Below are 27,603 nucleotides of genomic sequence, written 5' to 3'. Positions count from 1 at the left end.
ACCACATTTGTTAGTATAACCACTGATCACAAATGTTGGGAAGCCTTGATAATAGCTATCACAGTGGCGGACATAAATTCCAAAATTCCAATTTTTGTTTGAAATCACTAATTTCATAAACGAAAACAAATATTGATTTTTTTTCCACTATGTCACAGGCTCATTTCATTTATTTTTTTTTTTTGAGAAAAATATCTCCTAAATATCAAGGGTTTTCTGTCAGTGCTTTTTTTTAAAAGTAAAAATGGTATTATACGAAAAAAGACTACATCAGCTTGTGACTCAAGATACTCACAGAAGTATTTTATGTGTATTTCCAATTTCATCACACAGAATTTAAAAAGACTATGAAATTGTGAGTTGAGATTTAATAAAATTAGTAACTTATCCTGCTTCATCAAGGACATTCTTAAGTATTTGTTTTAACTGTGAGTGTATGACTCTGATGAACATATGAAGCATTAGTATAGTGTTCATACACTAATGTATGAACACTAAGTATAGTGTTCATACACTAATGTATGGTATACATTACCACTACTAAATTCATACTAATCAATACAGTAAAAAGGCAAAAAAATGTCTTAGTAGTATGACAAGAAAACTTTTTACCTCATGGACCCTCCAGGAGTTCACAGCCCACTTTGAGAACCAATGCCCTAGTTTGTAACTTCTTCACCATGTTTTATTAAGCTTTAAATCACTTAAAGCCCTTGCACAAAATTATAAAATTGCTTGCTGTCAGAATTTTATTTTGGCAAACCTGATACAGTGTGGCAATCACAAAAAAAGCCTCCATTGGATTAAGCATTACTTGGCAAATAAGGCCAAAAAATATTTCATGTTACATACAATTTAAAAAAGTGCTACATATGTGGGTGGCATGATAATTTCACTCCCCTTGATAATTACTTTCTTTTTTTGGTACCCCTTACCAAATGTGGGTGAATTTCTCCCCTAGTCTGGACCATGTATAAATCTTCCCCCAAATGCAGGATCCACTTTTACATCCACAGGTCTGGAATTTGTTTCCCTATTGATCAAACTAATTCCCAACTTTATTAATCCTGAAAGTTGAACTGAATTCTAAACATATTTAGCATGAAGGATACCTATATCATTTTACCAATTCGAAAAGAATTGAGACCAAGATGTTCATTAGCTTAATAGTAATTACTACCCAAATTCAACTGAAGGAACCATTTTAAAAAAACAAAAGGCAAATTATATTAAGGTAAAATTTATTTACATATAGGTCAAAGGAGAAAAAAAATCATAGTACTGTCTTATCAAAGATAAGTGAACAAATTATGTCTGCCAGACCTGGGTTTGAAAGTTGGCTCTACCATTTACTGGTTGAGTGATCTCAGGGGAGCTAGTTAACTCCTCTGCTTCAATGTTCTCACTGATAAAATGCTAAGGATAAAATGTGACAGTCAACAATGCCTGCTAACCATTTTAGCCAGCTCTTTTCTCTTAATTATAAACACACTTTTAATTATACCACTATGTGCCTGTTAAAAATCAGCATATTTAGTTTTCTCAAAATTCTCATTCCCACAGCACACCAACAAAAGAAAATACACAGATTATTTCACATAGGTTTTTCTTTTAATTTACTTCCAAATCCATTCGGTCTATTAAACTAAGATTACCTGAATACTGGCTACCAAATAAGGATGCCATTAAAATACACTGTGATTACTGCTGTCATAACTTTAAGAAAGTCAGTCTATCTGAAGGAAAATACTTATCTGTGATGGAATTAAGACAATTAAAGGCCTAAAAGAACACTTAAATCAATCACATATTTATATATAAACCAACAGTACTTTCTTTTCTTTGCCAGGTTGCCTTATTTATTCTGGCATCTAAAGAAATAACAAATGAACTAGGAAAATATTACGAATGCAAAAAGTATTAAAAAAAAAAAATCTCACCAATCGCTTTCTTCAATGCTTCAAAGGTGATTTCTTCAGTGTTACTAACCTAGAGAAAATCGATTTTAAGTAAATAATTTAGAAATGTCAATGTAAATACCTTCATCCAGTTACAAGTCACCTAAGAATTTTATGACTTTTTTGTGTGTATTGGCTTGATTTGTGATTATACTCCATAATACAAACAATCTCCACTTTTTCATTGGTTTGTTAACAATGGCGTACCACAGGGTTCCCAAATACCAGCCTGCAAAACAGTGTTAGGCTGGCTGAAATGAATTAGCATCCCCAAGGCAATCCCCCCATGAATTACAGAATTCAATTTCTAGTAAATATGACCCTGGATTTAATTCCACTGGCTTTGAGATATTCAGGGAAGTGATTATATATAAATACATTTTTAGTCATGTGAAAACTGATTACTTTATAACCTCTATAATTTTGGTAACATACAGCATATAAATCAAATATGAGATAACTAAGTTTAAAAGACCTGCCACTTTGGAAATGTTCACTGAGTACTGTCAACATCATAAAATAAGCATATTTTGGATGTTATAAGAGCAACTACCAAGTTTTATTTTTTCAGATATCCCCTTAACATAGATCTCTCAAATTATTCTCTTGCTTCTAAGTATGTACAAAGTATGAAATCATCTACTTTATGTTAAGTCAATAATACTTTTTGCGACAACAGCACATTTACAGAAGGAATAATTCCTACAGAAGGAATAATACCTACAGAAGGAATAATACTAGTAACTACAGTATCTCTGAGTAAAAATTAAGAAATGATACATGAGTACTTGCCTGGGACTCTGGTCATCCCTAATTTTAGCTCATGAACTTCTTTTGCTAAGTCTAAGGCAGCAAGACTAACGAAAGCAAATACGTCACGCTTTGCACCTTAGCTTCTCTTTAATACAAAGGCTTGAGCTGGAAATCAAGCAGCAAGAGTTCCACTACCTCGGCTTTTCTACTGAGGGTTCACATTTCTAGTTGAAGTCAGATTAAACTTGGGAATCTTCAGTTGCTTTGTTCTAGACATTTGGAGCAGACATACAAGATTAGGCTCTAGCTGGTCAATTATTTGTACCTAGAAGCAAACCAATATTTCAATGAAAAAAAAAAAACCACCATTATTTTTAGAATTGGCTAGGTGCTTTGAACTTTGGAGAGACAATTATAATACAGAAGAAAGAACATGGGCGAAGTTAGAGGACCAGCGTTCTTGTTGTGTAGAATTTTCACTTATTACCTGTTTGATCCTGGATTTGATCCTGGATAAATGAAAAGCTATAATACTTTAATGTACTAATCCTTCCTCCCTAGTTTTTATTTTCCCTAGATCAGATAGTTATGACACAGTCTTCCAGCATTAAAAAAACATCATTTTGTCCACCTCCTCTTTTATGATCTTCTTTCTGTAAACCCTTTGAAGTTGCTTGTTAATGAGATCCATTCTTTATAATAGGATACTCCTGCTATCATGTCCCTCTTCCTCACCTCCAGCCAGGCAAAACAAGTTCAGGTCCTCATAGTTTAAAGCGTGGACTATCACAAGTATTCCTTCCCGGCCTCTCTACCTCTTTCCGATTTAACTGAGCCATACTTCTGAGGGATTTCTGTCATGAAAGCACAGCTCTGACAATGACGTTGCCCAACTTTCCATGGGTCTCAATTTCTACCAAATTACAAACCCTCAGCTTTAGAATCACTTTCTATATTGTGGATCCAATCTTGTTGTGAATCCTATTATTTAAAAAATAAAGGCAGACTGCTTTATGCTACTGTTTAGTGATTCATATTTTGTTGCTCAACCAATCTACAATTTGTTCCAACTCTAGAGGAAAAATTGGCTGTGCTGGACTAATGAAAAGATGGCACACAGGTCTCTAATGAGGTACCTTCTCAAGGAATTTTCAAAGTTCATTTTACTCTTTGTGACTTTTGCTTTAAAGCAATAACATAGATTTAGAACACCCTTGGACCTGAATAGATTCATTTTTTTTCCCAATTAGAATACTTATGCCATTTTCACTGACTCCTTAGTAATTTTATAGCATCTAGCACAGCAGGTTCTTTCTTCAATTGTATGTAGTAAAAGAGATAGGAGGAGTATGTAGGTATAAAACAAACATCTGCTATTTGTCCTAGAATAAACAATAATCCTGTTCAGCCAAACAGTAACAATTTGCACAAAGAAGAATTTAATATGTTCCCAAATTTTATATATTATATATATATAAAACCTCCCATCCATTTCCCCAGTTAATCCAACTGATTTCATAATAATAAATGAATTTGAAACTTGTGCTCAGCTAAATGTGTTCAGCTACGATTTGATACCAAATTGTACTTAATCTCCAGTGTGAGGCATATTTGACTTGGGACTTACAGTTATAGCAAACAGAAAACAACATAATGGTTAAAAAGTTAACAAATGTATTAAAAGACTTTTAGTGTAAAATTTATGGTCAAGAATCTTCCCTCACACATTATGCAAATGTTTTTTCAGTTCATTTTATCTGAATAGACGGTGTAACAGCTTCAAGTGTTTCCTCTATTTAAAAAAGTTAGCAAAAGGAGAATGGCACAATAGCAGTCCAATAAAATATATTGTACTCTTGACAAAACAAAGTTATCTATGGCTTTGGATGAATTTCTTCTCTAAAATGTAATAGCAGATCAATACAGAATCATTAAAAGACTATTATTAGCAAGATACTCACCTTCCTAGTAAGGAGTATAAACATTAAAATGGCTTTAAAGTAAGTAGTGAATTCAGGGCAGATGATTTTTCTTGAGCCTTAAATTGGTAAGCACATTAAATCAGCCTTAATCCCCCAAGTTTCAAACTGAGTATCAATTGCCTGTGCAGGTTTGAAACTGTTGTGAGCCGCAGAAAAGCCATGTTCTTTAATCGTTATTCAGTATTGTTGGATGGGATATTTCTGATGAAGCTGTTTCCATAGAGATGTGACCCCCCCCCCAATTGTGGATGGGACCTTTTGATTAGGTGGTTTCTGTGGAGATGCGACTCTACCCACTTAAGGTGGGATCACCTACTAGAGTCCTTTAGGTGGGGACCATTTTGGAAAATGGCTCAGAAAAAGCCTTCCCCTAGGGAAGCTGTTTGAAACAAGAAGCTGGGAGAGAAAGCCAGCAGAAGTCCATGTGCCTTCCCAGTTGATAGAAATCCCAAATGTCATCGGCCCTTTCCTGAGTCAAGATATATATATTTGGATGCCTTAATTTGGACATTTTTATGGCCTTAGAACTGTAAACTTGGAACTTAATAAATTCCCTTTATAAAAAATCACCCCATTTCTGATTTATTGAATTTCTGGAAGCATTAACAAACTAAAACTGCCTCTCAACTACTTTTGATGCTCTGTTGAAAATGTGCTCAGAAAACTGATTTGATATAATGAAGAGTTGATCAGCTTAGAAGATACTGCTCAGCTGTACCTCTGGCCACCAAATAGTTTTAGTTTCTGAAGTTCAATTTAACCGGCAGGGATTGGAAAGAGGGAGGAGAAAGGAGGCTGAGAAAGCATCAATTCAGACAACTCCCTTCCCTTTTTCATATATGGATATTTGTTTAATTATTTATATTGTACTAATGAGAGATAATGAAAGATGTAGGAAGGTAAGCAATGGTTAAACTACAAGGATGAGGCTTGTATTTTTACTTAACTATCAGTATCTCTACTTAACTATCAAAATTCTCTGACAATTTGCATGGAATAAATCTTAGAGAATACTGGTTGCTTTTTCTTCCAGTAACTCAGGGGGGTACACTCTTGTGCTCTATTGAAACAGGAGGGTAGCATTAAATTTATGATGTTTCAAATAAGGTACAGTCCTTAAGGAGTACCTATTTCGCTGAGACAGCTCAAGCTACATTAAATTCATTATATTTACTGTCCAAAATGATACATTTTCCCTCACAGGTGAAGTTTTGGAACTTTATAGAAGCAGAAGTTTTTGGCTGCATGTGAGATTTTATAATTTCATTTATTTCCATAATTTATGTTTCATAAATCTTTAAAAATAAATAAGATCTAGCTATAGGGCTTACTGATTTAATAACCTGCCTTGTATAACATTTCTTACTTAAAAAAAATCTTACTTAGTAGTTTTGTTCCACAGCTCCTTTACAAGGTTTAATCATTGAATTACAATGTTAAATCCACATTATTACTGTAATATTATTACACGACAGAAGGTCAAGTTTATGAATCTTTATAGACAGCTGAAATGAGTTCAGCAAAATAAATTATGAGTATATTTAACGCTAACTCAGATTGATTTCTACTAACAACAATTTTGGGATAATTTAGGATGTGTGACTTTCTTGCATGAAAGCATGGAGGGCAAAAAAATTATTTTAAATGATGTCTATCTCAAGACAAAAACCCCCTGTAAACTTTCAGCAACTTACCACATCATCAGAAGGAACATTGCTGGGTAAAATATCCACCTGAATGGATACAGTGTCCACAATACTCTTTCTTCTAGAAAGTCGATCTTCATCTAAAATGAAAATTGTTCTTCCTTAATATTTGTTTCTTACAAACAGTACACTGGTTTTCATTTATAAACCCTACATATTTCTAATTTCAAAATTTAAGGCAGTTTATTTTTCTTTTGCTAATTTCTAAATATATAAAGCAGTGGCTTCTCAGACTAAATTTTTTGAAGCAGATTAAAAGATAAAATTGAAAAAGTGATCTGAAACAAAGTTGATGGCGTTTATTTTCTAAAAAAAGACATTCAGAACAGCAGCATCAACACTAATAGGTTAATTAAAACAAACAAATCTAACATCATAAAGAAGGAAATACTGAATTTCAACTGTATATATTTAGCTTGAATGAAAACTCACAATATTGTCCCTATATCTCTTAATTTTTCCACCAAACATGGAAGCTGTCAACTAACTTTGGTTATAGGATGGTGGCTTGGAAACCAACATTTAAAAAAGTGCGTTTTAATCTGACCACTCATTTGGGAGAACTTTCTTTTCACCTCAATGTCCTAATCGATCTACTTCTCTCTTCTCTTTTGCAAACTTGTTTGAATAGTCTGAATCAACTGCTCTGATGTTTTACCACTTACTCTTCTTAATCCTTACAATTATAACCTCACATCCCATGTTCCTCTAACAATGCTTTTTTTCATAAAATGCCACTGTCCTCCAATTAACTAAATTCAATAGCTATTCCTCAGCCTATTTTCTGCTTAACCACTTTATGGAAATGTACATTTGTTTATTAAAATCACCTTCCATACATCCTTTTCTACTTCAGTTTTCAATATTCAACAAATTTATTGAGTGACTGGAGACCATGTTAGGGATTAGGCCCAGACTGTTGAATACATGGTCCACACCCTCACAGAGTTTACAATTAAATAGGAAGGCAGAAAATAAACCAATTACATAAACAATAAATTATGTCAGAGACGTACAGGGCGCTATGAGAACATCTGACAACCACAGTTCCATCAGGAAGAAAAAAAGAAGCCACTCTATACATTCCAATATATGGAAATAGAGCCTTTATGCTATCACTGTTAGAGATGACTGAGTAAAAACCAGAGGAGTCACCAGAGACATCCTCAGTCTACAGCACGGAAGCGGGCAATTCTCAGTTACTCAAGCCTGCTGTCTGTCTGTCTGGCCACCTACAACAACTTCTGAAGAACAATAGCTTCTCCTCTTCTACATTCAAAATTTTGTTTGAGTGCTTTTTCTTGTCAGTCTCTAATTTGGAGCCATGTGGGTAAGGGGATTTCTGGGAAATGCAGCTCCCAATTTTTCCTCTGAGATGTAGAGGAGAATTAGAAGGAGTGACAAGACATGAAGCGGGCAACAGGAATCTAGTGTCTTTATTTTTTTACTCCCACTCTACCCCCATCCCTAAATAGGGTGGCAGGGTGTGTTCACCAAGGTCGAAGAATTCCAAAATGCTCCCAGGGCTTCCACCGGCACATAGCAAGCATTCTCCAAATGCACACGTAATGATGCCCGAGGGGGGGTTTAGAGTCTCATTTTCTCTTCTGAGCTCCAGTTCAACCTTTCTAATTCTCTATTGATCAATTCTGTCTTACATATTCTAAACCCAATGCTAACATCTCTAATAAAACATGTTTATATACATACTGCCCTATTTCTTTTCGAGAGTGTCATTATTCAAAAATCTTCATCTTTTACCTAGAATCTTGGTTTCCTAACTACTATTCCTGTAGCTTTTCTTTCCAATCTAGTTTCCATAGTGCCACTAGAGTTGTTCAAAAGCAATAATTTTCAATCATAAATATTATTTTTAAATAAGTAGAACCCACTTAAGAAATGTTGAGCCTTCCAAACTTTTCCACATGACTTTATGTATGTAACATTATGAGTGTGACAAACTGAAGAAGGCAGTTCACACTGCAAAAGCTTAGGAGATGAATACCCAGAAACACCTGCAATGTTTCCAACAACATATGGGAAGTTCAGGTTTAGAATCTTAGTATAACAGCACTGAGACACTTCATAATCTGACAACATTTCATCCTTCCAACCCCTTTTTGTGTACACTGTGATTTTATCCTACTGAACAGGTTAACAATGAGACACTTAAAGGCCAGAAGAGATAAAGAAACTGCTTTTTCTATTACTTCTGCTCCATTCAAATTGCCTTCTATGACAGTACTTAATGCTGTTCAGTTCATCAAATAGTGTAGTTTGCTCTCTTTCTGGGCACATGGTAGGTTGCAGTTTCTGGCTGTTTGGGGTTAGGAGGAGCTATAGAACTAATTCTGGCCAATAAAGTATGAGCAATGTTCAGATTGTGGCTGCTGCATCAGCTTGGATTCTAAATTATGGATCATGTGATACAGAACCCCTGATTTACAGGTAGTACAAGCAAAATATAAATCTTTACTACTTTAAGTCGCTAAGGATTGTTATCTACAGCATCACCTAACTGAGGGTTTCCAAAATTTGTCACTACTGACATTTTGGGGCAGAGAAATCTTGCCGTGGGGGGCCGTCCTGTGCGTCCTGTGGGGGCTGTTGGGTAGCATCCCTGGCCTCTAGTCCTCACCACTCTCAGCTGTGACTGCCTTTACAGACTGCTGAATGTTCCCTGTGGGGGCAAATATCACCCCAGTGAGAATCACTGACACGGTCTATCCTCACTAATAATGTGTCTTTTTTTTCACAATTTTCTCTTCTTAAAACACTAAGAACATTACTCCTCAAGCTCAATTAAAAAAGCACCTGGGTGGTAGCATATTACTGGGATTACAAGTAATAGTACTGAACTGTCTATGAAAGTGGTTTAAAGGGTTATTTAGAGTCACGTACACCACCAGAAGGAAAACTAGAGATTAAAATACGGGAATGTATAACATGGCGAACTTTGTGGACAAAGCGCACAACATCTGTGATTACCACGACAGACATAAGTAAGTTCTTTCATGAAACAGAACAAATGTATAACACTTTTACAAAGAGTTAACAGAGGGGTATATGGGAAAAAAAGTACCACACTTTTAAAAAATTTTTATGACCATACTACAAAGACCTATAAATGCTTAGAAGGGTGACATAAAGAAGTTTGATCACAACTAAAAGTAAAGTTTTGTAGCTCAGAAGATAGAGGGATAAGCAGAAATAATTAGAGTGGTATTATGACTTTAAGGAAGCATTGTGATAATTCTCTAAACTATGAACTAGAGTTAACAGTAATACTTTAATATTCTTTCATCAACAGTAACAAATGTACAATACCAATGATAGGGCTCAACAAAAAAAGGGGAAGGGCTAAGGGGTATGGAATGTTTTGGGTTTTCTTTCTTATGTCTATTTGTTATTCTTTTTTTTGGAGTAATGAAATGTTCTAAAATTGATTGTGGTGATGAGTACACAACTATGTGATGATACTGTTAGCCAATAATTATATACTTTGGATAGATCATATGTGTGTGAGGTGTGTGAATATATCTCAAAAAATTTGCATTAAAAAAAAAATGGTGTCCAGGTTCTCCAGGCAGATCCTACCAACAGCAATTTCAACTGTTCCTAATTTATACAGTGCTCAAGTTCAATGAGTTTATCCCACAATCTCTGAACATGCTTTGGCATATCTGCCTTCCATGCTTTCCTAAAAACAGAAACGCCATGTGGAACACTTCATTACCTGCCTTTTTCACCTCTCCCCCCTCAAAATTCTTATCTTTCAAAGCCTGGCTGATTATCACAATGCTTCCTTAAAGTCTTAAATACCACTCTATTTCTGCTTATTCCTCTATCTTCTGAGCTACAAAACTTTACTTTTAGCTGTGACTGAACTTCATGTCACCCTTCTAAGCATTTATAGGGCTTTGTCGTATGGTCATAAAAATTAATGTTGTATCTTTCCAGCCTTCCCTTCTCAGTGACAGTCTCTATGTTCTGCATCTATCAAGCCAGAGTAACTTGCTTACGACTGCATGAGTGCTGAAGATGCAGACCAAATACCTACACAGCTGTGCAGCTGTAACAAATATACTGTTCTGCTATAATTTTTAGGTTGAAAATATTTTATCTCTTGCATATGGCTATTACTGAATTTACCTAGACAATTAATTCTTTTATTTCCTTCACAATCATAAGCTTTGATATAAACTACCAAATATAATGACTCAATTGAACTGCTGCTACAAGATAGTATGTGACCATCACTGCTGACTTGCCTTTACCCTCTAAGCAGGTCAGATTTCAAGGTCTCACAAAAAACCAAAATGAGGAATAAATAATAGCTGGCTGTTTGCAAAGGCCTTCAAAAGAATTTCTGGGTTAAGATACAAAGGCTGATACATTGCAGAGAAGAGTCAAACTGAAGTCTGTGACAGAAATAAAAGAGAAAAGAGAGCTATGGATATTGGAGAAAGATCACTGGGTGGCAAAATCAATGAGGAGAGAAAAGCGTGGTAATAGAGAAGAACTACAAAATTTAAGTAGAAAAATAAATTCTAAAAGGGAAGAAAATGAAATTCAAATGGAAACTCTACCACTATATATTATTCTCAAAACATTTCTCTCTTCTGACCTATATAATCACTGCAGGCAGGTCCAAGTACAACTATAATCAGACATCTTGTAAGTCTACACAAAAGTAAGACGCTAAAACAGAGCTTATGGAAGATAACACCACTGCCTCTACGGACCACCTAAGTCTGTTCCTCACCGGCTTTGCCAAGTCTAATGAAATGCAGCATCACTGCAGCATCTGTGGAGTGTTTATTCTGTAAGCTCTAGAAAATCACCAGATAATAACATCTCTCAGACTGTCTGGTGCATGAACCCATAAATGAGACCTCTGCTTCTCTTCCTTAAGTTGAGTACAGCCCATCTCCTCTAGGTTGAGAAAGCCCAGGATACTACTTACCTTGCTTTTTCCATTTTCCCACTCTCACACCATTTTGCTTCTAACACCTTTGCCTGCAATGGTAATCAACATTTTTCTTTTTGTTTTTAACTACACACAAGGATCTGGATTTTAGAAGCAATACCAGAGAGCTATGCCTAACTTTCCTCAGTGACACTTTGGTGCCACCTGCTGTATCCATATATGACGCACATACCCACTGCATTCAGATGACTAACGAGTAAAGAAAACAGACTGAATGGTATGGTACAGAACTAAATTAAGTGACTTTCATCACGGTTTTATATGGCTATACATAGAATATAAGAAATAGGAATTGACTTAATTATATATATGTCATAAATATATTGGGAGCTTTATAACCACTCAGATTCATTTAAAAAGTTAAAGGGGGCACAGTGAAACTGCACAGGTAATTTATCTACAAATAAAATTCAAAGTGTCATAGTTTAATGTTGATACTACTCTTATGGATATACGAGAATTGGATATTGGATATATTTGCTTCTATAGAAAAAAAACCAAAATTTCATCCAAAGTTAAACATATATTTACAAAATAAAAACAACTAAAAACCATTTTCACTAGACTATGGAATGCAAAGTCAGGGTAATGTAAGATAAGCATTTTTTAAAACAAAGTTTAATACAAACAATTTCTACTCCCACCCTTCTAAAAAAGAAGAGATGGGACATATATATGTGCTTTTTCCTAACAGAATAAGTTGACAAAATTCAAAAAGCCAATCAGAAAATTAAGACATTGAAATAAATATTAATATCATTCTTATTTTTATATTGCATTTTGCAGTTATAAAGTACTTTCATGTCTATTTTCCATCTGAGCTAAATGGTACTGAAGGACAAGGAAGGGCTCACTGAAAAATTAAGGGGGCAAGCTGAAGATTATGAACCTAGAGTGGAGCCAAGATCACAACAAATTGCTGAATCCAAGCCGACTTAGACACAAGTTTATACTTCCTAGTTCAGAGAAAAACTGACAGTTGTTCTGTTAGTAACTCATTTAAAGTATACTGACTGATTTACCTACTGCTACTGGCAACAAACGATTGGTTTACAGATGATATGCAAATGGCTACATTTTAAAATATGAGATTTGCCCAGTTGTGAATTCACTGCAAAAGGATACAAACACATGCATATACTCATGTGCGCATGCACATCACACATATATGCTCCCAATCCTGTTAGAAACCAATCTGGAGAGTGGGCTGTACGAGAGTCTCTATTCACTGTCAAGGACAACAGCAAAAACAAAACAACACAATAGACGATGCATGTAAGCTGCTATTCTTTTCCAGCTTGCCATCAGAACCGCTGTCTCAGAGGCCATCAATAATCCCCTTCTAAGAAAATCCAAAGGCCTTAATCAATTCTCCACCTCTTTCAGTAACTTATGAAATTACCATTCCCTTTCTGAAGCTGCTCCCCCTCTTCTAGCCCCATCCTCCTAGGCATCCATAACCCGTAACGTTTTTTATATTCTTACTGGGAATTCTGGGTTTTAGGTTTTTAAGCTCTTCTTCAACATGCCTTCTCTAAAGGAAAAAGGAATTCTCCAAAACCATTCTATTCTTTCTCTTCACTTCTCCAATTTTGGAAATCATCCTGCCCAAAGGCTATAGCAAATTTCCTATGTTGCTGATTTCAAAATTCTTCTCATTATAACCTCTAAACACTCTCACAAGACTGAGCCTTGACTCCTATATCACCTGTAGGGTACTCTACTTAGATGCGCCACTGTTAATACTCAGCAGAAGGCTGAGCTCCACAACTAGGCACTCTTTCCATTCATTTCTGGTAATAAAAACTACATCCCTCTACTACCTTAGATTCAAAACTGTGTATAGACAGTCACATCTGAAGTGCATACTTCCATCTTCAATTTTAAAACGAGTCATGTTACCCATCCCTTCTAAAAAAATAAAATAAAATAAAATAAAAAGGGCAAGTTAAAGCAGGAAGTCAACCCTGCTCTTCTGCTGGTCTTGCATTATCCAAGCCAGAAATCTAGATAAAAGCTTTGGCTCTCTGGCCCACTCACCCCCGCCCCCTAATGCCTGTAGATTCTCCTTTGTACACTTTTTAGAACATACCCACTTCCTTATATCACTAGTACCTACTTAGTATAGGCCACTGTCACCTTGCCTGGGGCTTATTAAAGAACCCTGCAAATGGTTGCCCCATGTCCAGTTTACCAAACTACAACCAGAGTATATTTCTAAAACATAACACTAATCATGTCATCCCTTGTTTAAAATCATTCAATGTCTCCTCACTACTTTCAGAATAAAGTTCAAACTATTTCATGTAGCTTCACTATTTTCAACCCTAACTTCATATTAATTTCCTGAACAAATCACTCCTTCACACATACTGTCATTTCCACATCAAGTACAGTTTACGTGCCTAAACACTTGCTTCAGGCTGGCGCCAGGTATCCCTGGCCTCAAATACTTTCCAAAGTGCTTGTCTAAGGACCCAGAACTTCCCTGATCCTAGCTTTGGAGACGTATCACAATTACCTCGTCATTTGTCTTGTTAGAGAATTCAGACCTAATAATCAACATAAAGCATCCGTTGTATAATGAATTAACTTCTTTGTTACGCATCTGAAATGGTACTGGTTAAGGGCAATATAGGAAGAGCTAAGAAACCGGTCACTCAGATCATCTGTTTTGTGGTTCAGATGAGGAACACAGCTGAGAAAGGCTATAAGCTCTAGGAAGGTTGGGACTTCTATCTTGTTCATTCCTGCTTCTGCTTAACAGCAGCTGCACACTGTAGGCACTCAAAAATAAAGACTTACAGATTAAACAGGTTATAAGTTTATGGAAACCACTAACTCTTCTGAATGCTCTAGCCAATGGCTATTACTGTATCCCTCACAGAGTGCATGCCAACTGGACTTCTAGGTTGATTGGAGATAAAAGAAAAATGAAGTCATCAGCTACCATTTACTGACCACTTACTACATGTCAGGCACCAATAGTTCAATCAATCTTAGGAAGACCACGTCTTTCTCTAAAACCAGATATCACTATATTTCAGGGACTACACTATATTTCTACCCCCACAAATTGCAACACTGCCTGATATATGGTAGGATGTCACTAAAGATATGGAGAATAAACAAAAATTTCTGGAGGTGTGACCAATTTTTGAGTTGCAATGGTCCATGAAAAAGAGTTAGTGAAATTAAATAATTTATTATGCACCTAACTGAACAGTAAGGCAGTTAATTCTAGTGGTGTCAACTAATCAAATTATTTAATTTCAGCCTCAATATCCTCACTTGTAAACAAGGATAATACTACCTTCCTCACCACACTATTTTAAGGATTAAATGAGAAAATGAATACAAAGTTCTTATCACAGGGTCTGGCACACATAACAGATGGCATCCAGTAGTGCTATGATGATGGGTGTATGCATTATATGCACAAAAAATAAGTATGCTTTTCTTTTTGATATTCTGTTCTTAAATCACCTAATTTTTTAAATGAATGTCTGAAGGCTATATAGAAAAAGGAAATTTTAATAACTGTTTGATTGTCCTAGAAAGTATTACTACTTCTTTTGACTCTTGCATTAAGGAAAGATATATATGCCACAGATTGGTTCTAAACTATTAAAGTCATTGCAAATGAGATAAACGTTATTTATACTTAAGGATTTCTATGAACTCACATAAGTAATACTGAAATGTTCAAAATTCTCCCAGTCAATGATAAAAAGGCACTAAGAAACAGAACACAACCTTTTCAGAGGTGGGGAGAAATGGGGAATGCAAACCACCTAAGGGTAAAAAAAAAAAAAGTACTAAAACTTTCATTAAGAATTATTATAAGTTAAAGAAAAAGGGTAAAAGGAAATAACAAAGGGGTAAAAATAAACTACAGCTATGAGAACACAGGAGGAAAAAAGAATACATTTGTAACTATACAAAATCTATCAGCCACTGGATTCCATTCTCTAAAAGGCAAACTTTATTAAGCTACTTTCCTAGAGGACAGGTGAGGGAAAGGGCAGGCCACACTGACACTTGGATTTACCTTTGTACTTGTGCCTGGGCTTATGAGGTTTTTTGCCTGAAGGAAAGAGAGCTAAATCCAAGTTATAAGAATGAAAATTTTAAATTATCTTTAAAAAAATATATTGTAAATTATAAAGCTCTACTAATGTTTTATTCTTAGCACATTTATTTCCATAAGGAATTCATGAGGAATAGAACCTTTTATAATCTGGAGTGCAAAAGAAATTGCAAAACCATTCATTAACATCTCAGACTATTATGAAAAAGTTTCACTAGAAAAGCGTATATGTTTTGGATCCACATTATTAAAAAGGTAATTATTTACAGAGATTATATTACTTTTAGTGATTAATCCACACTAAGCTGAAATAAAATAAAGTTCTCTGATGGAAACACTAGATACATTGCCCAGAATGTCAAACTTTAAAACATAACATTTAAAAATTTTATAGAAAATCAAGGCACACATTTAAATAAAAGCAAAGATAACAGCTGGGGAGTATTATAACATGCTGACATACAAAACGAGTTCAGAAAAACCTAAACTCTGTGTAACATGTTTGGACAACTCTTTTCTTATGACTAAAAATTTTCTAATGAACAAAAAAAATCCCTTTATTAAGGAGTAAAACTACATAGCACAATCCCATTTTTCTCTCCTGATCAAAAGACCTCACACAGTTAACTCTGTACATAGAGGTATGCCCAAATGGAAGAACTAGTTCTACCACGTTTAGTATTTATACAACTACATAAATGAAAATGAGATATAAGATAGAATTCCTTGCTTTAGTTTTTAAAATGGAAATTGAATATAGACAACATACAGTTTTGCCTTGAAACACAACAGATTTACGTTAGAAATGGAAAGGACAGAAAGAAATATATAGTACACACAGGAAAAAGCAATTCCTAACTTTAAAAGTTTGCAGGTTTCTTTACATAGCTAAAAGTCTGCACTCTTCCAAAAGACAAATACTGCCTAAATCCTAAAGCTCATATCACAAATCACTAAGTAACTAATTTTCAATGATTTCCATAAGTTAAATATATTATATCTAATAAAGAAAGAAGTTCCCTTTCCTCCTTTGTTTAAAGTTTAATAATATTGAGTATAATAATATATTAAAGTAATAATATATTAAATATCATAATAAACACTCAAGAACTCAATCTTTTTATGATAAAATCATATGTACATCTTTAGAGATTATCTATAGATTTTCAAAGGCAAAATTTAAAAACAGAAGTGAACACCCTTAAGCATTTGAAAAAGGCTGTGATATAGTTAGTATATATACCAGAATTAACTTTCATTGTTAATTGGGTAAGAGAAAAATTATTGCAACATAACCAATCACTACAGTAGTTCTCCTCCTCTCACCTGTTACTTGTGGCACGTATGGCACTGACAGTCTCTCCACACTGTATCCACTTCCACCTAATGACTCTGCAATCTTGTTGGTGAGAAAGTACAAACTTTTGTCATGCTTCTCGAAAGACTTTGGAAGCCTGTGAGGTTGATCAAAACAACAACTACTCAGTATTATTTAAATTATTGAGCAAAAATAAGTTAATATGTTAAACATTCTAGAGCAAAAACTCCAGTGCTCTAACTATAAACACAACTTACACTGTAACTAACAGAAAAACCAATATATTTTAGGTGACTAATTTGAGGTCTTTAAAAACACATGGCATGTGGTTCCTTTTTATTAATTAGCCTGCCTTGATTTTTTCACAATAGTGAGTTCTGGCTTATATTATTCTGTTGGTACTCACACATTAAATGAGAAAAAAACAGCAAATCCAACTTTAACTTTCATGCTAATGAAAAATCTACTAAGAGAAGAAAGTAAAAATGTAGCTCACTAGCTGATAATGAAGAACATATTAGCCAACCAGATAGGAAGCACTTGATCAAGCATCTAAGGTTTCACTTTCCTCTCAAATTGACATTTTATTTTATACAGATTCTTTTAATATTAAACTGTTTTTCAGAGCCCAAGGTTTAAATTAAGTATTGCTATATATAATTTTCTTTTGGAGAACAAGAAAGAATATAGGGTCTAACTTACAGTTTTGTGAGTATTATTTTCTATTTCTGAAAGTCTTCTACAGGATGTTATAATTGTATCCTCCAAAAGGAGTGTCTATTTATATATGAGAACATATAAAAAATGCTATATTTAAGGGCTGTGGCCCCATATTAAAAAAAAGATAAATTGTAACTTCTTTTCATCAAAGACTCTATGTGTGCTGAGTCTATATTTTTTATGTACAAGCTTTTATAGCAAGGGGAAAAAATCTAGATGAATTAAATGAAAAACACACAAAACAGTGATTATAAGAAAGCATCAGAAACTTATAACAATAGTTACTCCTGTATAATCATTATTGATTGGTGTCATAAGTCCGTGTCCCTTCCTTAAAATGTAAAGAATTAACATACATGCACTTATCTCTGAAAACATGCTCTGGTAGAAAATAAGGGGCTTCCATAGTTCGAATTTCAATAACCTGAAAAATAGCCAAAAACAAAACAAAACAAAAATCAAAAACCTCACCTCTCAGGACCTTGCTGTGTAAATTTGGGAAACAAATTAAAAAACCAAAAACAAAACTAAAACAAAATCTTTAAAAGTTTATAAGCAATCCCCTCACTTCATTTTGGAATTTAGCCTAAGTTTAGAGCCAAAATGCAGAGTTCGTTTGGTTTTCACATTTACTACTTTTTTAATTTAGCAGATAATACAATTATGAAGTAAAAAAAACAAACAGTAACAGTACCTCACATTACATTTGACTGAATTTTACTACGATGCGGTAGGAATATATATTTTCTCAAATGCCATTCTCTTGGAAATCCCTTTACATAGCACCAGGTGCTCCCAATTCTCTGTCAGTGCCTGGAGGTCACAAGGCATCCTGAAGTCTGGCTCCACTGTTAAACGGGAGCACTTAAAGGGGGTACAACAGCTCTGTAATAAGTTTATGCTACTGGTTGGCAGCAGACATGCACTCAAAATTTTTGTTTAGGAGGTGAATTTTATTTCATAGGATGATTAAACGCCGACATTTTAGCAAGTGCTGAAGGATGCGCTCTGCCAATTTCATAAAAATAAGCCTCTTCCTGACACATCTTTTACAGAATAAACATCACAGGGGACCTTTACTGCCAGGTAAATTAGGGGTTCTGAAAAGTATTTAACCATGCATATAAGTATTTAATGAGCTGTTGCTGAGTAAAGAAAACTATAGTTGAATGACTTAGGACAATTTTCTGAGAAGCAATTTAATTATTCAGCTTGTGAGAACTACTTTGAGTTGACTTGTTTAAAACAGAAACACCAAAATAAACCAGAATAATTCAAGAAAATCCAGGTACTAAGATTTATGAGTGGAAAAGAAAAATTACGTAAGACAACTACATGAATTATTTCAGAAGTTAAGAAAATTACGTGCTCTATTCAAACATCACATAACATTCTAATATAGCAATTACGCATCAAGGAAAATAGAACACTAGCTGTTGTTTTAGCTGTAGTTCTGATTTAGTCACTATATACATTTATGGAATTATTTTGATAATTTGATACATAATCACCAAAATTAAAAGTAATCATCCCTGGAAGAAAATTAGCCTTTTTTTTTTTTTGGACAAAATCAAGTTTAAGAACTTTACTATATACATTACCTTGCTAACATGCTGGCAAAATGCAGGGACAGCTATCATCTGACTTACAAAGTTGAGGTATGCTGCAACCAGCGCCATGATTCCACAGCGATGGAACATCGGCAAATTATCCTCATTGATAATTGCACTGTCCTTTAATAAGAACAAACACATCCAGCAGTTTAAGGTCATATGCTCCATTATTTTTTCCTCTATGATTACACGGAAAAACCGAAAATGGTTTGGAATGCTAACAAGAACATCACCTTAAAAGAAGTTATGTTTTTAAGGATTCTTTTTTAAAAAAGGAGACCAAATGGTCATTTAACTTAAATGTCTTAAAGCCTTTCCTGCTCTCCCTGTTTATACACAAACACATATACCCATTGCATACTGTCCTTTTCATGCACGGCACTTTCACAGCTCCAAGTAAACACTTATTTAATGATTATCTTTCTTACTAAACTGAAAATATCATATCTCTTTTTCATCACAGTATTCCCAAGGCCTTGAATGATATGAAGCACACACACAGTCAATGCTCGTTTGATATTTGTTAAAAGAATAAAAGGGGCCAAAGTGGCTCAGTAGGCAAGAATGCTTGCCTGCCATGCCAGAGGACCCGTGTTCGATTCCTGGTGCCTGCCCATGTAAAAAAACAAAAAAGAATAAATGGATGCGACCCTTGTCTTGAGTATTTCAGACTGCCAACTAGACACCTCTCTTTTAAAAGTCATGTCCTTGGAAATGCAAATCACTTGAAAGATGGCTTCTGCTTCATAAAACATTATTCTTCAATGGAAAGATTATGAAAGCATACCTGTAGGGCAATGGCTAATCGAATGAGATCAATAACCACTTCTTCATTGGCCAGTTCAATAGTTATAAGAGCAAGAGAAGTATAAAGTAGCTCATAGTTTTTCTGAACATTGTCTTCTTCTTTACAGCCTAAATATATGTGCCTGTATAGTTGTTGTCCATTCTAAAAATGGGAAGGACAGAGAAAAAGACATTTTTATAAATATAATATTGATACAGATACAGATATTTAGATATATAATTTGCATAGTTTTTCAGGAATATAAGTCTGGGAGAGAAGCCCTGGCAGGTGGCACACGGTACAGAGTGGATGTTGGGGAGACTGAGTGGGAGCAGCTGTTTCATCTGGAACTCTAAGCTTAATTAAGAAATTTTAAAGATGAACAAACACCTCTCAATCTAAATTGTAGGGCTTCCTGCCCTTGGACATTTTTTCAAACTTAGAGATGGAGTGGCTTTAGGTTGGATATTAAACTGAGCCGCAGCTGCCTGAACACACAATGCTGACAGAAAATGCCAGAGGTAGCGTTCATGCAAAACTGGAAGATTTTCTGGCAAGCGGCAGTCCACTGTTCCCTGGCTACAGAAACTCAATTTTTGTTTTCAGATTTTTGAATGGATTTCCATAAGCTTCAATTAAAGTACATATAAAACCAAAGAACATTTTGACTGATAAAAGAAAACTAGAAGGTAAATGAAAAAGGATGTTAAATTACAAAGATAAAATATGAGAAAGGAAAAAATATGAAAGGATTGCTCCAAAATAAAATTATCCTAAAAGGAATGGTTTTATCCCAACGGTATAACAAGTGCTTAGGCAGTAAGTTTTATCACAAAACAGAGACGCAATTAATTCAGAGAACTGTCTAAGGAATCAAAATTTAAACATAGAATAATCATTTAGTCTTTCAGTTATATAATACCCTTTCAAATTGGTCAGCTATGAAAATTAAGCACAAAGGATTATTTCTATTACTGATAAAATCCAGTAAAACAATGTTCAGGATTGTTTAGTTATATAATGTTAAAAAAAACCTTAAATTAGTTATTAATTGAATTTTCAATATTCATTCTATTAATTATAATTAAAAGTTCCTCAGTTCTGTGGGATGATTTCTTTCAGTAGCTGGGTGATACAAAAAATACTCAAAAAATAAATATTGGAAAGAGCATAAGCCGTACTTAATTTAATAAAACGCTTTGTTATTTTTATATACACTATAGCAAATGAATTATTTTAATTCAAGGAATCACACTAATTTAGGATAAATTTAGGATAATTTGTAATATTCTGTAAGTTTTTTTTCAAATGAAATTTTTAAACTGTGAAATCATTAACTTGAAACACAGCAAGTAGCAGTAATGGATAAGGACAACAAAACTAGATTGTGACAAGAAGAAAGCATGGTCTAGTAAAGAGCCAAGAAGACATAGATTATAGATATCCACAGGGCTCTACATCTGTTGTTCTCTGTACCTCTAAAAATCAGGGATCCCTTTTCCACCAAGACAGTTGTAAGCATACTGAGGGAAGTTAGCTTGTGCATCATGGTCATCACTGTATCTTTCAGTATTGAACTCTTTGCCTGGCAACTACTAAGTACTTAAGCTTTGAATGAAAAATTACTGCATACAAATTTAAGTCAATATGATAAATAACTGTAGACGCCATGATTTTCTAAATTCAGCCACCTGCCAAACGAATTTGTAAAATTTAAATGATTATAATGAATATCAAGCTAACTACCACTTATCAAGGGCAAAGATCTTTACATTCTGAACAGTGTGTAGGGCAATGTCTAATTCACAGTAAACACTCACAATATATTTATTCAGCGGTGATAGCTGTATTTAAAAACTTGAAGCAGTCAGTAAAAGAGGCCTTAAAAGTGAAAACGGTATGTGTTTTTGAGAGGGGTGGTACAGGGTAGTGTAAGGGATGGTGGACTCCTTCCACTCAAATTAGGAAGTAACTTAAGCCTCAACCTTCTAACCTGGCCCACAGCACCCCCTCTCCGAAACCACAGACAACAAGGACTCAGCACACCTTCGCGTATAATTGGTTAGTACTTGCTTGGTCCTCTCTAAGGGCAGCTAAACACACAGATGAAGGACTCAACATACCTTCATCTGTGGTTGATCAAAGACAAGAGACTAGTTATGATAATAAGGTATAGAAAATGCACTTTTTAACTGACTGGTTTCTGAGACCGGGGTGTAACTCCCAGGTAGCGGGCCGACGGCGGGCTGGGGGTGGGGCGCCTTCGCGTTAGAGACTCAGACGGAAGGCGCCTGCGCACTCCCACGCTGGGCACGGCCCACGCCGGGCTGGGGTGGGGCTCTTGTGCATCAGCGACTCAGACCGAAGGCGCCTGCGCACTCCCACATTTGGCACTCGTGCGCCTCTTACTCGGGTGAGAATCTTTCTCCGGAGAAAGCAATAAAAGTGCTTCTGCGTTACTGTGTGAGCACCCAAAGAACTAACACTGAGCTGGTAACACCGCTCCATAAATAGGAATTACTGGGAGAAATTTTAACGCATAAGAAGAAATTTAAAATTCTTAACGTTCAACAATGCAATGTTTAAACGCAGGCTGGAAGAGAGATACCACCAGTAATGCTGTAGCAACAGAGTGGAGGCTGGAGATAGCAGACTGAGGTCTTTTCAGTTGCAAACTTCCATGGCTTCGTTTTAAGGTGAGCTCAATGTAAAGCTACCTAAAAATTCAAATGGCTATCTAATTTATATCAACATTATTTCTGAGATAATGGTCTTACCTTTTTCATGAAACTTGTGTCTTGTCTAGAAATTTTTTCTCTTTTAATCTTTAGGTCAGCTACATCTGGTATTATTCTAAAGACAATCAATATATCATTTTTCATGAACAAAACATTTCATGTAAGACAGGAAAATCACATTTAACCTTAGGAGTTTGACCTATTCAGTATTCATTTCAATGGGTATTTTAAATAAATCTATATGCAATGATACTACTGAATTACCAAGTTTAATTAAGGGGAATTTCAAAACATAATCTGGACTCTTAATGTCATTCCTAAATTTAAAGCAAAACTAAAATAAAATCAAAATAAAATTCACATAACCAGTGACTGCTAGTTGATGAAATCTCTGAAGAATACATTAAAAGATCCCCAAACATTTATCTTAAGATATATTAATAAACAATCATCATACCAATTAAATAAAATGCAGGATTGAAAAAACCCTGAAAACCTTAGATTAAAAGATCACAATATTTAAGTATATTAATTTAAAAAGATTTTTTAACTTATAAAGTCAACTTCAAAATGGCACATTACCTGATCCCTCGAAGCTTTGCCCTATTGTCATGGCGATCCATAAGATTATGCATCACTTCCAAAACTAACTGTCGCAGTTCATAATCTTCCATGAGAGAGGATGATAACAAAGGATCCAAAAAAGACCCAGGTAGTGCAGTAACAATTGTCTTTGCTTTGTAGCCGGAGGTTACCTGATTATAGGGAGTTAAAAACAAAAAAACCTTTGAAACAAGTGTTTCTTTAGGGTAAAATTCTCTGTTTTTTTAAGAACCATAAACTTAAGGAAAGAAAGTATGCACACAAAACCTGAAGGAAAAACATAAAGGGAAATTGTAAAGGGCAAAGGATTTTACTGAATTAACAAAAAATCATTCATAAGAATACATTTAAGAGTAGCACACAATTATTGAATGTTTCCTATGTCCCAGGGATGATTCTAATTAACTTCATCCTCACTGCATCCCTGAGAGGGGAGATGGGGCTAGCATATCCCCAGTTTGTCAGAGGAAACTGAGGCTCAGAGAGGTTAAAAATATGTAATCAATACACTGAAAAAAAATAAAGATATTGTAAGGCTAATAATAACGATAAGACATGCAAATTTTACACTTAAATCAGCAAATTATTCTTTCACTTTAAGCAAATGGTTAGTGGGAATATATTTTCATTTCGGAAAACTGAATGTTATTAATTATTGATTTGACATTTATGAATACATATTTATCTTCTAAATAAAAAGCTTTTAAAGAACGTTTTATCAAGTGCTATAAAATATTTGAACCATACCAAATTCACTCAATTAAAAAAAAATACCTAATTAAGGTAGAGGCCAAGTTTATATAAATCATCTGATATAAATATTTATAACCAAATAAATTTCAAGGTTTTTTTCCCCCCATCTTATTTTTGGGATTAAAAGCAGATATGGAACATTTATCATTTATAACTGGCCACTTACTATAGATGACAGGGATTTTATAAATCAGGAGGGAATTTGGTGGGACAATTGATTATCCACCAAGGAAAATTAAAAATGTATCTGTGATTCACAACACATACAAAAATAAACTTCAGATTAAAGTTTGAAATGTGGAAAGCAAAAATTTTAAACTTTTAAAAGGAAATATAAACAAATATGCTTATAACATTAAGGAGTTCTTAAACAAGATATAAAAAAGCACAAAGCACATAGGAAAGGATTGAAAAATTTGGCTAAATACAATTTAAAGCATCTGCATGACAAGCACCATAAACAGAATTAGAAATGATACCACAGAAGACATATTTTATACTTATCGCAATGTGAAAAATGTGTCATTAAAAATAGGATCATGTATAATAAAGATTTCCACAATATACATGAAAGATACTGGGTTGGTTATAGAAAAGACACACTGTGATTATTATCCCTAAACCTAGCTAGCTTCTACATTGTTCTCCGCATTATGCTAGGTAAAGGTGAATCAAAGATGAATACAATCATTACAAATAACTATGAGACCTCATATTTTGAATTTTCAGCTATTTATACTGACTCCACATTTTAAATAACATTTCATCCTCCTGAACTTTCCAAAGAAAAGTATTTGTTCAGTATGTCAAAGTAATAGTGTGGTATGCAAATATCTGTTCAGTATGTCAAAGTGATAGTGTGGTATGTAGAAAGAATATTAGTTCTCAAGTCAAAGTTCTAATCTTTAGCTTGATGACCCAAATGAAACTCCTCAGTTCCTTACACTGAAGGCCTCTGAGGCCGAGCTTCACTGCCTATGAGATGGCAACAGTCCTGGCTCTCTGTAGATTTTGATCGTTGTGAGGATCAAATATAAAGACTAGGTAAGTGAGGAATAAACTGCAAAACGTATACTATCCATATTAGAAAATGAAAAGCATAATATGTAACTATTTAAATCATAGAAAAAAGTAAAGAAAATTAAATTGATAATATGAAGCTATTCTTTTAAATTTTTCAAAAATGTAAAATCATATGTCCTTTTCTTGTCTCAAGCACCTTACCATGAGTAAAGATCTTAGCAACATTATCTGAATCCGCCTGGTTCCCAAATCCCTAAAATATACAAAATGCTGGTATTAACTTTTTTAAATTAATTTTTAATTTTTTAAAAACATAACAGCAAACAAGCACATTCTTACCAAATGATCATTCCATTCTACATATATATATAATCAGTACTTCACAATATCATCATAGTTTTATATTCATCATCATCTTTTCTTAGAACATTTGCATCAATTCAGAAAAAAGAAATAAAAAGATAGAAAAAAATCCCTACATACCATACCCCATACCCCTCCCTTTCATTGATCATTAGCATTTCAATCTACTAAATTTATTTTAACATTTGTTCCCCCATTATTTATTTTTATTCCATATATCTTACTCGTCTGTTGATAAGGTAGATAAAAGGAGCATCAGACACAAGGTTTCACAATCACACAGTCACATTGTGAAAGCTATATCATTATACAATCATCTTCAAGAAACATGGCTACTAGAACACAGCTCTACATTTTCAGGCAGTTCCCTCCAGCCTTCCCATTACATTTTGACTAACAAGGTGATATCTATTTAATGCGTAAGATTAACCTCCAGGATAACCTCTCAACTCTGGAATCTCTCAGCCACTGACACTTTATTTTGTCTCATTTCCCTCTTCCCCCTTTTGGCTGAGAAGGTTTTCTCAATCCCTTGATGCTTTGGTCCCAGCTCATTCTAGGATTTCTGTCTCATGTTGCTAGGAAGGTCCACACTGCTGGGAGTCATGTCCTACATAGAGAGGGGTACGGCGGTGAGTTTGCATGTCGTGTTAGCTGAGACAGAGGCCACATCTGAGCAACAAAAGAGGTTCTCTTGGGGGTGACTCTTAGGCCTAATTTCAAGTAGGCTTAGCCTATCCTTTGTGGGGTTGGACCTTAAGGACATTATGCTGAGTGAAATTAGCCAGAAACAAAATGACAAATACTATATGGTCTCACTGATAGGAGCTGGTATTATCTTATTAACTATAATTACCATTTATTTAAATTATTTCATTTACTTGCAATACTCTTCACTAATTTTAAAACACTATCTTACTTGGCTACATAGACTTTATTTTCATTATAGCCAAAACCATGGTTCACTTTATACTCTAAATTTTACACAAATTACAGAGGTAAATGTAAAAGAAAAAACTCAAATTCAACTCAAAAAAAATTTCAAAAGTTAGTGACTCTTGAAGGAAACAGATACATGCATGTGATACATGACTCACATGACCACAAAACTAAATAACTCAAATTAAAAGAATCTATAAATTGGAGAAAATATTACTGCAAATATAATGAACAAATTTAACATCTATATAACATATCATTAAGGAGGTGAGAAAACACAATTCAAAGAAAAATTAACTAATGGATAAAGTTTATCTAATTAATAGTTAAAGAAATATGAACCAAGGACTAAGCCACTATGGTTTTTCTCATGAAATTAGCAAATCATACAAAATTATTCTCAAACTAAAGGGTTAGCATGTTATCAAACCAATAAAATGAGGGGCCAGAAGAGAGGTGATCTTCAAAATTACTTTCAGTTTTAGAATTCTAGGAATAAGTGAGTATACTTTCTACATTGATATTAACTTAAACATTTTACAGGTAACTTGAGACTTCACCCTAAATATGTATGATTATGCCCAAGGTCTAGGTTAAACAAACCTACCTGGGTCAGTATGTCACAGAAAATTTAAGATTATATGATATACTGAAAAGAGGTTCTAAAAGCATGCAAATGTTGACAATCGCATAGCAATCTAGTGTCAAAAAACACTAACTATTTTCCACAGGCCATTTAGTACAAATGATTAGGAAACAAAACTGACATTTTCTCTCTTTCTTAAGGTGAAAATTAACCCAAGGTTATGTTAAAATGTACAGTTTAAGAACATCGAAAAACTGCATACCCTAGTTGACTGATATCCAAATTATGTGTGGTTGTTCCAAAAACAGGTACTTTCCCCATAATGAACATCATGATTTCTGACCTCTGATAATCTGGGAGGTTACTTCCAAAAAATCCTATGAAAAATATTAAGACAAATTTTACAGATTAAAAAAAAGTTTATTTTTTCCAATTACAAAAATACATTTTTAACCAAAGCTTTCAATACTTTGTAAAACAATGATACTTTAAGCCACATTATTCTAAAGATGTTATAATTTCATTTGTCCAGTATCACTACTTATGTACTATATGAGATGTGTATAAGATGGACTAATTTTTAGAGGAATAATATATCTTTCATAGACTTCTGCATACCTACCAGTGGAAAACTTTTGAGTTGATTGGATCATAGAGAGGATAAAAATTAGTTCACAAGTT

General features: G+C 34.3%; 1 protein-coding gene across 8 annotated transcripts in view; it reads right to left on the bottom strand.

Moving 5' to 3' along the window:
• EFR3A (EFR3 homolog A) overlaps positions 1-27,603 on the bottom strand; it is a 163,400-nt gene that overhangs the window by 15,260 nt on the left and 120,537 nt on the right. For 5 of the 8 annotated variants that reach the window (XM_077167678.1, XM_077167679.1, XM_077167681.1 and 2 more), the window contains 10 exons: positions 27,185-27,299; positions 25,236-25,287; positions 23,238-23,410; positions 22,695-22,770; positions 19,918-20,079; positions 19,119-19,250; positions 17,874-17,941; positions 16,806-16,933; positions 6,388-6,479; positions 1,941-1,989 (listed from right to left, as the gene is read on the bottom strand). In XM_077167678.1, the coding sequence (XP_077023793.1) occupies positions 1,941-1,989; positions 6,388-6,479; positions 16,806-16,933; positions 17,874-17,941; positions 19,119-19,250; positions 19,918-20,079; positions 22,695-22,770; positions 23,238-23,410; positions 25,236-25,287; positions 27,185-27,299 (1,047 nt within the window). Of the gene's footprint in view, positions 1-1,940; positions 1,990-2,750; positions 3,037-6,387; positions 6,480-16,805; positions 16,934-17,499; positions 17,942-19,118; positions 19,251-19,917; positions 20,080-22,694; positions 22,771-23,237; positions 23,411-25,235; positions 25,288-27,184; positions 27,300-27,603 lie in introns of those variants that run through there. The other 3 variants (XR_013178526.1, XR_013178527.1, XR_013178528.1) reach the window with 3 other exon arrangements.

The sequence above is a fragment of the Tamandua tetradactyla genome, chromosome 6 (genome assembly GCF_023851605.1).
Source record: "Tamandua tetradactyla isolate mTamTet1 chromosome 6, mTamTet1.pri, whole genome shotgun sequence".
Classification (NCBI taxonomy): Eukaryota; Metazoa; Chordata; class Mammalia; order Pilosa; family Myrmecophagidae; genus Tamandua; species Tamandua tetradactyla.
Note: the sequence above shows the minus strand (reverse complement) of the source record. Positions and strands in the feature narration are given on the sequence as shown.